Source organism: Podarcis cretensis (genome assembly GCF_951804945.1).
Source record: "Podarcis cretensis genome assembly, chromosome: 10".
Classification (NCBI taxonomy): Eukaryota; Metazoa; Chordata; class Lepidosauria; order Squamata; family Lacertidae; genus Podarcis; species Podarcis cretensis.
Window position 1 is genome coordinate 5,201,917 of NC_137179.1, and position 16,754 is coordinate 5,218,670.

General features: G+C 48.5%; 2 protein-coding genes across 6 annotated transcripts in view; both read left to right on the top strand.

The window, feature by feature from the left end:
* The first annotated feature begins 232 nt into the window (after positions 1-232).
* SMKR1 (small lysine rich protein 1) lies at positions 233-4,419 on the top strand. The gene is made up of 3 exons (XM_079993237.1): positions 233-396; positions 1,354-1,448; positions 4,002-4,419. The coding sequence occupies exons 2-3, from the start codon at positions 1,446-1,448 to the stop codon at positions 4,209-4,211; spliced, it is 213 nt and encodes a 70-aa protein (XP_079849363.1). The 5' UTR covers positions 233-396; positions 1,354-1,445; the 3' UTR covers positions 4,212-4,419.
* Positions 4,420-15,299: 10,880 nt separating this feature from the next.
* Positions 15,300-16,754, top strand: part of NRF1 (nuclear respiratory factor 1) — a 77,416-nt gene continuing 75,961 nt past the window's right edge. For 3 of the 5 annotated variants that reach the window (XM_079992738.1, XM_079992740.1, XM_079992739.1), the window contains exon 1: positions 15,301-15,837. The gene's annotated coding sequence lies outside the window, so the exon portion shown is untranslated. Of the gene's footprint in view, positions 15,838-16,754 lie in introns of all 5 variants that reach the window. The other 2 variants (XM_079992741.1, XM_079992742.1) reach the window with 2 other exon arrangements.

Genomic DNA, 16,754 nt, shown 5'->3' on the forward strand with positions numbered 1-16,754 from the left:
ATGGGGGAGGGGCGCGCGCGGGCGCCACTTTTTCCCGCCTTTTCTCCTCCCTCCTCACCACGGCGTAACACGTCCTCCCGAAACTGCCCCCGGAGTGCGCACGCGCGGGCTCGGGTCCCTCTTAGGTTCCGCTCGTTGCCCGGTTACGACGGAATGACCTCATCGACCCTCCCCTCCTCCTTTTCCCCCCTTTTCCGAACCATGGCAACCGAACTGGACGGCGAGGTAAACAGAAGGCGGCAAGCCCCGCCCCCCGAAGGGCCAAGCTCCGCCCGGCAAACTGGCAGCGCGAGGAGGCGGCGGCGGCGGCGGCTCCGTCTGGTCCCGCGCACGCAGGCGCGGGGGCGCGCGAGCTCCGCTTTGGACGGGTCGGGAGAGGAGGAGCTGGCTTGGCTGGTGAGTCCGCGCGGGGACGCGTGTAGCCCGGGCGGCACGTGGGAACGCGGACTCGCGTGTTAAGGATGAGGACGCGTGTCGGCTAGGGAAATGCGTTGCCTGTTAGTGAAGGAAGCGGGTGGAGTAGGGGGCGAAGAGAAGTGCCCCAACCTCTTAACAGCAGCTGGAGTTACAGACCTGCCCTATACCCAGAGAAAGTGCTATTAACATATTGAATAAAGGGAAACGGGTCAGTAAGGAAACTATCCTTTTCTGACCTTCCTTGAGCCTCATTTTTCAGAAAATGAAACTTTTCCTACTCTGTTATACTAAGAGTTCAGTGAGATACTTCCTGCTTACTCCATCTATGAGCTTCTCCTCAATGGATTTGTCTAATCTCCTTTAAAAGCCACCCAACTGGTAAATTATGGAATGAAATTAAAAGAGATTTGGAGATATGGTCAAACCTAAAACTGTCATCAATGGGCCGGATTTCTGTGATTAAGATGAATGTGCTGCCAAAGATGCTTTTTTTTTTGTTTCAAGCCCTCCCAATTATAGATAATGTGAAATGTTTTAAAGAATGGCAGAAAGCATTATCCAGATTTATCTGGCAGGGGAAGAAACCCAGAATTAAATATAAATTACTTAAGGATTCTAAAGAAAGAGGGAGATTTTCCCTGCCAGATTTAAAAATTTATTTTGAAGCTGCTGTACTTTGCTGGATTAAAGAATGGATGCAATTAGAAGACACAGATCTATTAGATTTGGAGGGATTCGACAATGTGCTTGGTTGACATGCATATTTATGGTATGACAAGGTAAAGGCCCATAATGCAGGTAATCAGGCCTTTCTTTATACAATATGCCCTGATTCCCATCCTCAAAAATGTTCAGTAAAGTCAGATATTGTGTCATCACAACAGTGTTATCTTATATCATTCCTTTACTGTACTTTCTTTTCTTTTTACATTGTAGGCATTGCCTTTGGAAGTATAAAAAAAATTAATTGCCTTGCATTGAGACTAGACACAATGGTCACCAGCTCAGTCCAGTGAAAGGACATCACTATGGTAATGTATAGTTTCACAAATCCCAGTGCTAACGAGGCACCATTCGTTGCTTCTGGGGCAGCAGGAAAAGCAGTTTCTTTTCCAGACCCCTTGGGCTTTCTCTTTATTCATTCTGGGTGGTGCTTCATTATTCCCCCACCCCGACAGTAGCCTGCATTCAATTGTTCTATTTCATTAAAATAACGTATATAACACCAGTGCTTTTTTTCTTTAAAAAAATGTTTAGGGGTACTTTCATATTGACTCGAGAAAAATCACCATTTTATAGTTCAAATCGGGAAAAATAAATACAGTAAATGGAAAAAGTACAGAGATTCACAAAATGTTTAGGAGTACAGTGGACGCTCGGGTTGCGAACATGATCCGTGTGGGATGGACGTTCGCAACCCGCAGAGGAGCATCTGCGCACATGCGGGTTGCGATTCGGCGCGTCTGCGCATGTGCAAAGCACGATTTAGCGCTTCTGCGCATGCGCAACCGCTGAAACCCGGAAGTAACCCGTTCCAGTACTTCCGGGTTTTGGCGGGTGCGTAACCCAAAAACCGCAACCTGTAGCGGCTGTAACCGGAGATATGACTGTATACATCCCCCCCCCCCAAGCACTGTACTGTATAACACCTTTCATTTTGCAAAGAAAGAAAGAAACATTTTGGCTGCATTCTATCTTTTTTTTCCTCCAAAGCAGCTCTTTATTTTGTTTTTTTTTAAAAAAATAATTTTTATTCATTTTTCAAACACATAATAAAAACAAATCACAAAACAAAAACTCAAAACACAAAACAAAAACATACATAACAATTAAACCAATATAACTTCAAAATTGTATTTTCATACACCTTCTTTCCTTCGACTTCCCCATACCTCCCCATCCCTGCATCCTTGTTTTATGGTTCTTTAGCAACCCTTTGGTCAATTTATCTTGATTCCCTTTCATTAAATTTCCTTTAGTTTTTTAGTTACAGCTGTAATTCTCTGTTTCTTACCCCTTGACATCTTAGCATTCCTCAATTTTACAACAGTTTTTAAGGTATATTTTAAATTTCTTCCAGTCCTCTTCCACTGTCTCCTTCCCCTGGTCACGGATTCTGCCCGTCATCTCAGCCAGTCCCATAAAGTCCATCACCTTTGTTTGCCATTCTTCCAGAGTAGGTAGTTCTTGCATCTTCCAATACTTCGCCAGTAGAATTCTTGCTGCTGTGGTGGCATACATAAAGAAAATCCTATCCTTCTTTAACCTATCTGCTGCATTCTAGCCCACTGTTGTCAGGCTGGACTTCTTGTTTCCCAGGGGTCCAACAATACATTCAACGGGGGATTTATGGCCCTTCAGATGTTATGGGACTCCCAGCTCCCATGAGCCCCAGCCATTGTGGCCAATGGTAAAAGGTGATGGGAGCCGGAGTCTAGCAACCTCTGAAGGCCTTACTTGATGCTATGAGTTGCTGTTCCCCTTCCATCCCCATCCACTGTACTCCTAAACATTTTCTGAATTCCATCCATATGGGCTGCCTTTGAAGACTTACTTCAGCAGCTTCCGGTTAGGAGTAATAATATAGTAATAATAATAATTTATTATTTATAACCCGCCCATCTGGCTGAGTCTCCCCAGCTACTCTGGGCGGCTCCCAGTCACATGTTAAAAAGAATACAGCATTATATATTAAAAACTTCCCTAAACAGGGCTGCCTTCAGATGTCTTTTAAAGATAGGATAGCTGCTTATTTCCTTGACATCTGAAGGGAGGGCGTTCCACAGGGCGGGTGCCACTACCGAGAAGTCCCTCTGTCTGGTTCCCTGTAGCCTCACTTCTCACAATGAGGAAACCGCCAGAAGGCCCTTGGCGCTGGATCTCAGTGTCCGGGCTGAACGTTGTGGGTGGAGACGCTCCTTCAGATATACAGGAGAGCAACAGGTTCCTGGCCACTGCTGTGGAACCATAAATAACTTTGGATTTGAGTTTCCTAAAGGGCTATCACTTCCCACCTGAACTGGTCCAAATATTGAGGCTGCCCCCACCCTGAACCAGAGGTAAGTCAGATGGGGCACTGAAGATGGGGGCTTCCCGTCTTTGGAATTCCAAAGAATTCATTTTGTTTTTTTCAATTTGTTTGGTTTCAGGTAGAGATCGTGCCCCCCCCCCCAGCTTTAACACTCAAATTTATCCAACCTGTTGCTTTAATGTTTAGAATTGTTCTTTGATTTCATTGTTTGTTTGCTTAACTAATAATAATAATAATTTATTATTTATACTCCGCCCATCTGGCTGGGCTTTCCCAGCCACTCTGGGCGGTTTCCAACAAAATATTAAAATACAGTAATACATCAAACACTAAAAGCTTCCCTAAACAGGGCTGCCTTCATTTCCCCTTACTTTTTAGGAGGGGGAAAGTGCGTCTTATAGAGCGAAAAATACGGTATTTCCCCTTGTTCTGAATGCACAATTTACTATGTGTTTTGCTGGCTGTAGCAATCTAATTCTAGAACTTAAAGACTCTTCTGTTTGAGATGGTTCTTGTTTCCAAGCTGACTCTCCTTCTCCGCTTTTCCTGGCAGGGTGGTGGAGGCAAAGGCAAAGGAAAGGGGAAAGGAAAGGGGAAAGGGAAAGGGAAGAAAGGGAAGAAGGGCGCCGTCGAGGTGGACATCATGAGCCCGGCGGCCATGCTGAACCTCTACTACATCGCCCACAACGCTGCTGCCTGCTTGGAGTTCCGCGGCTTCCCGTGGCCAGGCTCTCCGAAAAAGAAAGGGAAGAAGAGGAAATAGGGATGCAGCAGTGGGAGAAGGTCACCCCAGTGTTCGCGGTGAGACCCGGAGCCCCCTGTCACAGGGGAAGGAGACTTTTGCGGGGGCCACGCGAACCCGAGCACAATTCACTCAGGTTTCTTTCTTTGCCATAATCACAGTTGCAGGTGGACTGAAGCAGCTCTGGCTTCCAACGACCAGAAGGAAGTAAACGCTGCTTTGAGATGTCTACCGCAGCACCGCAGTCTGTTCTTCATTGTTGCAGGAAGTGACTCGCAGAACCCTTCCGTGCCTCCTCCTGATCGTGTCTGATGGGGGTGGGCTTTGCGCTAGGGGCCGCCCCCATCTCCAGGGCCCCTGCTTTCCCTTGTGAAAGCTGCACCACAAGCGTGAAATTTGGTTGCACAAACCAAGCTGCAGCTGTGATGCAGGGGCCTTTCAGGACCTGGGGCTTTACAAGCGCAATACTCCACACACTAGGCAAGTCTGGCCTGAGCGTAAAGGCAGGCTGAGAATTTGCCTGGGGAAGGGGTGGGTGGGACCATCCTTTAAGCAGTGCAGAAGTCCAGCGCCTCTGCATCGAGCATGGCCAGCTTTCAGAGTGTGCCCCATAATCCTTTTGTGACAGCCCAGGGGATTCTGGGGCAGAGTGTCATTTCCATGCAGGATCCCGCTTAGCTGCGAGGGTATACATCTAGCATCTTTTATGATTCCAAGAATCCCAGACTTTACGTGCTGCACCAGATAGGGCAACATTTTGTGTGATTTGCTTGGTGAAGGGAAGTCATTAAGACGCCTGGGACCCGTGTGACGGAGTAGTCGAGGATTAGATCTGTTGGGAAGCAAATTTATACATAGGAGCAGGAAGAAATGGGCAACAATTTCTGTAGGGTGGGCTGTGAAGTAGAGTGTATGCTGGCTGAGGTGGCATCCTGACAGGCTCAGGTGCAGTTTGAGTTTATATAAAGGTAAAGGGACCCCTGACCATTAGGTCCAGTCGTGACCGACTCTGGGGTTGCGGCACTCATCTCGCTTTATTGGCCGAGGGCGCCGGCGTACAGCTTCCAGGTCATGTGGCCAGCATGACTAAGCTGCTTCTGGCGAACCAGAGCAGCGCACGGAAACGCCATTCACCTTCCCGCCGGAGTGGTACCTATTTATCTACTTGCACTTTGAAGTGCTTTCGAACTGCTAGGTTGGAAGGAGCAGGGACCGAGCAACGGGAGCTCACCATGTTGCGGGGATTCGAACCACCGACCTTCTGATCGGCAAGTCCTAAGCTCTGTGGTTTAACCCACAGTGCCGCCCGCATCCCTCTCATATATATATATATATATATATATATATATATATAATTATTTGCCAGCTGGGTTGGTATTGCTGCCTAAACAGGTCCAGACCTGAAACCTTATCTGCAGCAAAGAAGGATTTGCCACCTGCCTGAGTTTCGGCGTCCTGGTGGCAATGTGCCATGTAGGCAGACGAGGTGAGGGGGAAGGAACGGTGCCAATCTGGAAATCTAACGATGCCTGCAGGCGTGTCTCAGTACTTCCAGAGGCTCACACATCCCGCCAAAGCAGAGGCGTTGCCTTCCCTTACACTAGTATGGCTTTGTAGACCTGGCTGATGGGGCCCCAGGGCAGGAGCTATCCTTACAGCTGTGCTGTACTGATAAAACTTGGCTCAGGAAGACTAGGAAGCTGGGGGTTGATAGAGAGGGAAGGCGTGGGCTAGCCTTCTGTCCTCCTCCCTTTCTGCAAGGATGTACCGTATTTTTCGCTCTGTAAGACGCACCAGACCACAAGACGTACCTAGTTTTTGGAGGAGGAAAAGAAGAAAAAAAAAATTCTGAATCCCAGAAGCCAGAACAGCAAGAGGGATCGCTGCTTTCACTCTTGCTGTTCTGGCTTCTGGGATAGCTGCGCAGCCTGCATTCGCTCCATAAGACGCACACACATTTCCCCTTACTTTTTAGGTGCGGAAAAGTGAGTCTTATAGAGCAAAAAATACGGTACACTGTTGGTTTGGAAGTGGGGTGGCAGGTGTGTATTCACCATTTTATCCACCCTTTCGACCACACCTGACTCTCCATAGTGGCTGTGCTGTGTGGCTTCCGGGAAGTTCTGGTTGCCTGCTGATGCTGGTCAGCTACTCTTGAACTAACGTACTGCGGACAGCTAAATATGTGTGCGGGTGTGCGCATTCAAATGGTGCTATTTGATATTCCAGTCCATAACATTTCCTTTGTGAAGGAGACATACAGTTTAAGGCTGTGCAGCCAGAAACCTGCAGACGAACCCATTTCTTTTCTTAAATCGTTACCAAGGAATAAGCAAAATATAATGTACAAATGTTTTCCAGTCCAGGCACAGCATGTTCATTGCGACTACCTTGTGAGCACACCCAGGCTGGGCTTCCCACAATCCAGTGGGCAGTGACTGCCCTCGTCCCATTAAACCCTGTGGAGTCTGTGCTGCCTTCTGGCCACTATGTTTTGCCTTCTTCCCTTTAACATCCCAGCTCTGTCCCATGTTTACATGTAAAGACACAAGCCAAGTTTGTATGCGGCTTTTCCTAGTGTACTTTGAATTCATCCACAAGAAGTTTTGAATTTTTGTTAACGTCTCCATTTCGTTTGTGATTCAGGATTACGCAGCAAGTTTTTAGTCTTTTACACTTTTAGCCTTTTAAGCTTGTTTACTGCACCCCTCCATTTTCTGCTGCGTATCCCAGGTTGCTACCTATGACACGTCAACAGCTTGAGCGAGGACAAAGGAAATTCCTGGAAATGCAAAGTTTGAGATGGGGAAATGCCTGGGTTTTGTTTTTGCTGTTTCTCGAAAGAAACACGGGCAAGCAAAGGGAAGGTTAAGAAAAGCAACCACTGTGCCAAGACACTTGATGAGTTGAGAAGATGGGGAGAGCCGTTGGATCAGGACCAAAGAGAACCTGATTCTGGAAGGTCAAGCACAGGCCTGGAGGGGAATGTCTTCCACTGTCAATTATATGACAGATTCATGGAAGCAGCCAGTGGCTTGTCAGACCAACAGCTACAGTGGTACCTTGGGTTAAGTACTTAATTCGTTCCGGAGGTCCGTTCTTAACCTGAAACTGTTCTTAACCTGAAGCACCACTTTAGCTAATGGGGCCTCCCGCTGCCGCCGCGCCACCGGAGCCCGATTTCTGTTCTCATCCTGAAGCAAAGTTCTTAACCTGAAGCACTATTTCTGTGTTAGCGGAGTCTGTAACCTGAAGTGTCTGTAACCCGAGGTACTACTGTACTTTAAATGCGTCAGGCATGCTTAAAGTTCTTTCCTTTTTTCCATATATTTCGACTTCAGAAGTGTTAGGTTGTGGGCACGCCATACATTTAAAGGGCATGGCTTCCTCCATACAAGCCTGGGAACTGCAGTCTAGTCTTTAGAAAACTGTAATTCCCAACCACCTTGGCGAACTACAATTCCCAGGATTCTTTGGGGGATGTCATGTGCTTCAAATGCGTGATGCGTGCACAGCCTTAGGCTAAGTGCTTCCTATCACTGTGCTCAGCTCTGGCTCCCGGTGGAGTACAGGGTCAGATTTAAGGTGCTGGTTTTGACCTTTAAAGCCCTTCACGGCCTAGGACCCTCATACCTATGGGACCGCCTCTCCCGGTCTGCCCCACGGAGGACCTTAAGGTCCATAAATAGCAACGCCCTAGAGGTCCCCGGCCCTAAGGAAGTCAGATTAGCCTCAACCAGAGCCAGGGCCTTTTCGGCATTGGCCCCGACCTGGTGGAACGCTTTGTCTCATGAGACCAGGGCCCTTCGGGATCTGATTTCTTTCCGCAGGGCCTGTAAGACAGAGTTGTTCCACCTGGCCTTTGGCTTGGAATCAACTTGATCCCCTCCCCCTCTTTCCTTTTTCCTTTCTCCTTCTGCGATGGAACTCCTATTTGGGGACTTCCCTGGCTTTTTTCTGGCCCACGTAGGACCAGTCTGGATAGTTGGCCTGGGTGAAGACTTGATGTTTTCATTCCCCCAAAAGTTTTTGATTTGAGTTTCTGCTGAAATGAGGCTGCATTAGCTTGTTTTTTAAGTTGAATTTCAATCGTTTTTATACCTGGTGTTAGCTGCCCTGAGCCAGGTCTTGGCTGGGGAGGGCGGGGTATAAATAAAATTTATTATTATTATTCCCTCCATCCAGTGCAGGCTGCCTGCTCAGGTCACCCATTCAAAGCTGAAAGAGAGGCAGGATTTGGCCAAAGTGCCGCTTGCCCCTCCCCTTCCATCAAAGTATCAGCCCTTGTCCACAACTAATTCCCCTGCTGAGGGGAATTAGCCTGTTTGAGTTTGGGATTAAGGGAAAGCAGGTGGCTCTGGTGCCAATACATTTTGTTTGTTTTCCTTTTGTTTCCTCCACCCAGCTACTCCTCCAAATCTTATAAGGATTTCCCCCTAATGTCCTCCTGGTGTTTACATGGCTTTTTATACAGAAGCAAAATAAAGGATCACATTGTCGCGGGCTGCAATTTGCAAGCCATTTCTTCTGGAGTTGTTGCAAAGCAGTGAGAGTGGTTTGGTTTGGGGTTCTTCTTGGAGTGTGCAGTGCGACTGTTCTTAACCGCTTTCAGAGCTATGAACTTTTTTGGAAGGTGGGGGTGGTAAATACCCCAACGGGAAAGTTGATGGGATTGTTATTTGTTGTTAACTTGTTCAGTTTCCAAATCTAAGATAGTTTCTTACTTGTGGGCCTATTTGAAGGCAATGAAACAACCCAAAGTGTCCCCTTCTACCTTGACATTATTCTCATGCTTTGTTCATCCAGTGGGAACATCCTCTTGATAGTTTTCCAAACAACCAGCCTGTTAGTTTTGAGCAGGAGTCAGCAACCATTTTCAGCAGGCGGCTGGTCCACTGTCCCTCAGACCTTGTGGGTGGCCGTACTATATATATATATATTTTTTGGGGGGGGGGATGAACAAATTCCTATGTCCCACAAATAACCCAGAGATGCATTTTAAATAAAAGCACACATTCTACTCATGTAAAAACACGCTGATTCGCAGACCGTCCGCAGGCCAGATTTAGCCGGCGATTGGGACAGATCTGGCCCAGGACTTATTTTGCCTCCCCAAGGTTTTGAGCAACATTTCCCTTACACTGGCACTTTGCAAACGGCGAAATTAGGCTTGCCGCTGTTTTTCTTGGCTCTGCTCCTGTGTCTTCAGCAGCAGCACAACACAGGCAAATTTAGCAAGTAGCATGGCCAGGTCAGGAGCTTGCTTTGAGAGAAACGTTTCCCTGACTAAATCTCTGCCCATCATAGTGCCTGTTGTAGGAGCAGAGAGTTGGTGGGTAAGTTTAGCAAGCCTAATTGTTGTAAGCTCCCAGGGGTGTCAGTAAAAAAGCCATTTTGGTATATAAGCAGTACATGCACTGGTAATATAATAGCAAGGAACCAACGTCATGGGAGTCTCTCCAACTTCCTGCTGGAAGCTAGATCCTCAATTCCTGGTGACGTCAGTGCATCCTCTGAGGGAAACTTGTCCGTTGAGTGTCTGCAAACCTGCTTGAGGCTATCCAAGTCCCTCTGCCTTGTATCTCCATGACCTTTAACGTTGCTGGAATCTATTGTGTGATAGATAGGATTTACCAGGATCCACTGGTTAGTGTTCCTACCAACACAACAGGCTGTGAGGATAGCAGCTGTTCATCACCCTGCAAGACTACTGTTCCAGCATACCTGCTTTATTAAACAAACCTGTGTGAACGAGTCTCCCTGCACATTGTGATGCTAGTGGTGCACATAGTCACTGTGGTTCGTAGGAATTTAATTTTAAAATTAGGTATTGTAACCATATTGGAGTTCACCGATTGGGTCTGCGTTGCTCCGGGACAGGAGGAAGGAAGTCAAATGACACCGAGGTTGATTCAAAGAAAGAGTTTATTCTGCTCTCCGGATAGCAGAAGGCACTTGCGTGATCAAGTCCACAGCAAGTCCAAAGAAATAACAAGTTTCATGCAGTATATATATCCTCCAGGCACCCTCTCCAACCACCTCAGCCTATGTACGCAGGTTGACATCACATATGTTCTTGCTCTGGTATTCTTAACCATAAAAGGGATTTCCTTCCTGTACTTCTGACCATAAAAGGATCTTCCACTTCCTACTCTTATCTGGGAGGAAGAGGTCATCATCTCCGAAGACACGCTTCTGGCGTTTTCCCCGGACATTGGCCTGTGCATCTTTTGTGGTCAGCACATAAGGTACTGACGTATCTTCTCTGTTCCCCTAGAAGAACAGCCAGGGTCATCCCTTGTCGTGACTGATAAAGGAGAGAACTTGTTTATGCAACTGTGTCCTTGTTATGCTTTTGCTCAACAGCTCAAGTTTTACGCATTTTAGAGTACAGTGGTGCCCCGCAAGACGAATGCCTCGCAAGACGAAAAACTCGCTAGACAAAAGAGTTTTCCGTCTTTTGATGTGCTTCGCAAGATGAATTTCCCTATGGGCTTGCTTCGCAAGACGAAACGTCTTGCGAGTTCTTGCGAGTTTTTTCCCTTTCCCCTCCCCGTTTTCTAAGCCGCTAATAGCTGCGAATCCGCTAATAGCGCTAAGCCGCTAATAGCCATGCTTCGCAAGACGAAAAAACCGCAAGACGAAGAGACTCGCAGAACGGATTAATTTCGTCTTGCGAGGCACCACTGTACTCTCTTGGAGAAAGAAGAAAAGGAGGGGTTTGAGTCAGTTTTAAACTTACTGCGCAGAAACCCATTCCTTCAGTATGAGCCCCACACGAAATTAAATTCCTACAACTTGAGGGAATTTAGCAGAGACTGAATCTCGTGTCTGAAGCAAGGAAGCACCATCTCCTGGTCTGTTGCCTGCTTCTCCCTTTCTCTGCTGTATGGCACACCTGAAGTTGAGCGTTGAAGGAACTTAAGTGACCCAAGAAGAAACACTCCAGTTTACCTGGATCCCTTTTCCCCTAAGGGCCTATCTAAGCTAGCCTAATTTCAGAGGCTGGGAGTGCTGTTTTGGTCTACACTGATCCCTTTGGGCGACTGAGACTCAAATGGACAAACACCAACAACACAGAACGACCAGTGTGCATTGGTTTAAATATCAGGAAAGCAGTTGTATAATACACAGTATGTTGCAGGTCAGCTGCTTTCCGCCCCTTGTTCCTTAAAATGAACCTTTAGGCTGTGTTTTCCCGCCCCCTCCCTCTGGTTTCTCACATCACACCCCCATCGATTATTCATCCAGCTTTCCTTTATGTTTTGATGGCACCAGAGTGCCACCACCCCTTTGTATCGGGTAAATATTGTATTTAGCCACCAATCCGATTCTCATTTGCTTTTAAAGTAGGGTGTTGCTGTCTGTCTCTCCACCTGGGACCGAAATCACACAATCATAGGCCCAAGCAGCTCTGAATCTTTCCCTTTCTGCCTGCTCACCTCTATGCTTGGGACAAGAGTGATGGCATAAACGTAGCTTCCTACGTCCTTTTGCCCACCGTCGTTGCCAAGGCACCAGGAATAAAAGCACCAACTTGGGTGCACACAGAACCTGCTAATGATGCAGGCAAGGTACTATAAACTGCCCTGTGGTCCACACCACACCAGCTCTAGTGCTTTGAAGGGCAGGGTGCGAGAGTGAATCCCCCAAGTGGGAGCAGGCAGTGGCAAGAAGCTGAAGCCACAGTATTCTGTCTTGGCAAAAGGCAGGGAGCAGAGAGACCGTTTTCTTCACAGGAGACTGCTTGAGAATCCCCTTGCTAAGCACTTCTGCAAAACGTTAATCTTCCCTTTGTTCTGCTATCAGCTGTTCAGGAGGCTGGCTTGCGCAAGGATTAGGATTTCTTATCAAGTGTATTTGTGTGTGCAGTGGGAGTGTAAAAATTCAGCTTACTGTATAATCAGCACAGGGAAATCTGTTCAAGACAACCTCCTCAAATATCACATGCAGCTTTTCCAAGAGCCTTTTGTAAGTGGCACCCTTCCAAACCAGGTCTTTCCAAAGGGAAAGGATGGGTAGAGGATGCCCTGTGGAGCACATTCAGGCAAAGTCTTCCCCGCTACCTGCAATCCTAGCCCCTTACCTGGGAGTAAACCCAATAGGGTGGCGCTGTGGGTTAAACCGCAGAGCCTAGGACTTGCCGATCAGAAGGTCGGTGGTTCGAATCCCCGTGATGGGGTGAGCTCCCGTTGCTCGGTCCCAGCTCCTGCCAACCTAGCAGTTCGAAAGCACGTCAAAGTGCAAGTAGATAAGTAGATACTGCTCCGGCGGGAAGGTAAACGGTGTTTCCGTGCGCTGCTCTGGTTCGCCAGAAGCGGCTTAGTCCTGCTGGCCACATGACCCGGAAGCTGTACGCCGGCTCCCTTGGCCAGTAAAGCGAGATCAGTGCCGCAACCCCAGAGTCGGCCACGACTGGACCTAATGGTCGGGGTCCCTTTACCTTAAACCCAATAGGACTTACTTCTGACACGGTTAGGATTGTATACTGTAGTAACACTTTCTGGAATGCCTTTACCAAGCCGAAAATCCCAAAACCTTCCTCCCCGAGCTTCAGAAAGGGCAGCATCACACCTACCATGACAAGTGCATTTGGCATCTACAGACTAAGCACTATTGAACCCAGAAAGAACCACTCTGCTGTAGAGATTGGATTTCCAAGTCCCCTTTCAGCCATGAGCCCCACTGGGCAACTTTTAGACCAATCACTGCCTTAGACTGGCCTACACAAGGTTATTGTGAGGGTAATAGGGGGAGAACATAGGTAGCCTATAAATGTATTAAGTAGTGAAATAAATAAAAAATATGCCTAGGCATAACTCCCTCCTGGATCTTAAGATATATTGGGCAAGGCAAATGCCCAGTCTGAAACATAGCTGTCAACGTTTCCCTTTTTTAAGTGAAATTCCCTTATTCCAAATAGGATTCCTTGCAAGAAAAGGGAAAAGTTGACAGCTACGGTCTGACAGGCTGTAAGGACCACTGGATGATATATCACTCTTCTAAGAAGGGAATGCATTGATGGAATGATACTGTGTATAAGCTAGATGTGATCAGGATGAAACGCATCAATGGTGGGATGCAGTGGTGGCACTAGAAGCACCCCTCTTCTGCTACACACACTCCATGTGCCAGTGCATTGTTGTGACCAACAAACCTGGCATCAACTATCCACCCACCACTACCACAACACAACCAGAATCTTTAGCATGGGCCAGACTCTGCATTTTACTTAATCAGTATCTGCTTTAAGAAACTGCAGAAACCCAATTCTTGATGCTTAATAATTAAGTCTGCTGAGAACCTGAGTTTTTATTAATGAGGGAAACGTGTTTTTTCAAAACTGGAACACTGGGCTATTTGTACATGCAAAACTGCCTCCAGGGTGTTTTTCATACACACACCAACACATCACACGGTAGGAAATAACACCTTTCTCTCTGCATGCACCCATTCCGGGAGGCAGCTCCAAACTTCACAATATTTGGATTGTGTGACAGGGAACTCCCAGGCCCTTGCATTCTGTCAAAGCCACGGCCTGGTGGCTATTACAAGATAAGACTCCCTGACACCAGCATCCAAGCGGGAGGTTTTTCAGAACTCCTGCAAACAAGGATGTGCCAGCCTGTGAATGTTAACAGACTTTCACAGCTGGATGACACAAAAAGCCACACACACCTTTTAATGCAAGATTTATTTAATTATAAGCATTGATGAACCATTTAATATTTCAAAAATCTCTAAGCAGTATAAGACTTGCAACATAGTCATAATCAAATTGCTAGAGAGCCAACCTGAGCCCGAGGACAGTCAAGTTTCAAATTCCATCTCACTTGTCTATCCTACCTTGTAGGATTGTTGTTAGAATGAAAGGAGTGAAGAAACAGCAAAATCCATGTATGCCATCCTCAGTTCGTTGAAGGAAAGATGGGGTAAAAAAATGTGATCTAATATGAAAGAGAGATGCAGTCTCGTATGACCTGGAACTGGCAACCATAATGTTGTGTACTGATTTTCTGCTACCTTCAGTTGAAATAATTTTGTAATGCTGAAAATATACAGGGATGTTCCTATGAACTGAAAAGACTCTGGCCCAATTTGCATAAAACGGCATGTGCTGCTTTATATAAATAGATGCAAATTCAGGTCTCCAAGCAAATTAAGGTGTATGCGTGTTCCACGGCACTTTGCAGCACACCCTACAGTCCAGTATTATTATTATTATTATTATTATTATTATTATTATTTATTTATTCCACCGTCTTGTTCTGTGGCAGGGACTTAAGGTGGCTTAAAGATAAAATAGCTGAAAACATTGGGGGGTGTCATTAAAAACAATTAAACATTAATAGAATTTAAACCATATATATATTATATATAATTATTTAAAACATAAAAACAATTGCCATAAAAACAGCACAGCACCACGCCTCTCGTTAAAAGCAGTTGGTTGCCCAAAGCTGGCATTATGTATTTATTTATACCGTACATAAAAATGTAAAAAATAAGTTCTAAAAAAGGCTGGCGGCACAGAGGCGAAGGCCAGGAGACAAGTGGCCTCGCCCTCCCATCTTCTTAATCACCCCCACCTCATTAGCCATCTTTGGCCCAGTATTGCTTGAATTGTAGATTGTAGGCCCTTCGGGGCAGAGGCCTGCAATTCTTCCCGAGCCTGCTTTGCGAAGCCACGAGGGTGCTGCTTTAACTGGCCAATGCTTGACGTCCCATGCCCCTGCTTCTCACCGCTCCCTTCACTACAACCACCACCCTTCCTCCTCATTTCAAGGGGCGCCTCCTCCTCCTCCTCAACATGGCGACGGGCGCCCATTGCAGAAAGAGCACCCGAAGACCTTCCCAACATGGCGAGCCTCCCCCGCCCTCCTCAACATGGCGCCGCCTTCTCTTCCGAGCGGCTAGCTCCCTTCCCATCATGGCGGCCGCACAGCCCGCTCGGTTCGGGGACGCTTTCGCCAACCGACCTTCCCAAAATGGCGCCCGTTTGCCTTCTCTCTCTCTCCCCCCCCCCCAAACTACGCGCCTCTCTTTCCGACCCACGCCGCCACCTCTCCAGGCCTCTTCAAAACCTCCCCCCGCCCTTTCTCTATCAGCGTGGGGAGGATTAAAGAATAGAAAACCAACCCAAACCCTCGTTGCCCTTCCCATCATGGCGGCGCGGCGGCTCCCCTCACGCCGTGCGTCCTCCCTTCCCCCCTCCCCTCCGGCCTGGTGCTGCTCCTGCCACCACCGCCCGACTCGAGTGCCGCCCGAGCTAGGCCCGTTCTGAGGCGCCCGCCTTCCCGGCTTTATTTCCCCCCCTTTTGCTCCCGCCATCGCGGCGGCGGCGGCGGCTCCTCAGCCGTGAGGTGAGGTGGCGAGGCCTCCTCCCAGCCTAGGCCGCGCCTGTTTCCCTCAGCCGAGCCCGAGGAGGGGCGCGCGCCCGCTCCCCTCCTCCTCCTCCTCCTCCTCCTCCTCCCTCCTTCCCTCGCTCCCGCGTGTGCGGGTCTCCCGCGCCCAGTCGCAGCAGCCTCCTCCTCCTCCTCCTCCTCCTCCGCCACATCCCGCCGCCTCCTGCCTGCCTGCCTGCCTGCCTGGCTTCTCCTTCTTCCTCCTCCACGGCGCAGGCCCGCCGCAGCGCAGCCGCTCTGAGGTGAGTGTCCTACCGCGCAATCTCCCAGCAGCTCCTCACTCGCCTCGCGCCAGACCCGGCGCAGCCGCAGCAACGCGGGGGCCCCGCACCTCCTCGCCCTCCTCCGCCTCCTCCTCCTCCTCCTCTTCCCAAGAAGGAGAAGAAGAAGAAGGGCCGCCGGCCGCCCCCGACGACCGGGCGCGCGCCCGCGCTCCGACCCGCCGACCCCCCCCTCACGAACAACCCCCCCCCCTCACACCCCGGGCCCGCCGCCGCCGCCGCCCCCGCGGGCCGAGGCCTGACTAGGCCCCGAGGAGCCTCTGAGGGGAAGGAGGGAGACTTAGGCCGGCCGTGAGGGGGGGGGTCCCTTTTTAAAAAAGGAGGTTCTTTTGACCCTCTTTCTGAGGAAGAAGAGACCCTAACTCGGGGGGGGGGGAGGGCTGTGTTGTTGTTGTTGTTGTTGTTGTTGTTAATACTATTATTAATTGCACTTATTTTATTTCCCGCCCTCCTGTCGCCGCGCTAGGCCGCGACTCCTGGGGTAGATTTGTACGGCTACTTTATATTCCATTCCCCCCCCTTTTTTTTTCTTAATCCTGGGCGCGGGAGGGAAAGGGAAACCCCCCTCCTCAAACACACGCAGGGCAGGGTCAAGATGGGGGTCTTCCTATTTTTCTTTCCAACCCCCCCTCCCCCCCAAATCTGCTTTCTTTCCAAATCCTCCTTTGATTTTGGACGTGGAGATGGGGCGGCCTCCTGATGAAATCCAGGATAATTCCAAGCAGCCAAGAACAACCTCAGCCTGCTCTTTTCCCCCTTAAATAGGAACCCCGTTTTTTGCCCACATTCACATTTTGAGGAATGGTACTGGGTGGAAAGCAGTAACTTTGAAGGATTTGTCTGCCCCCACCCCTTATTTATTTTTTTCTTTCTTTACT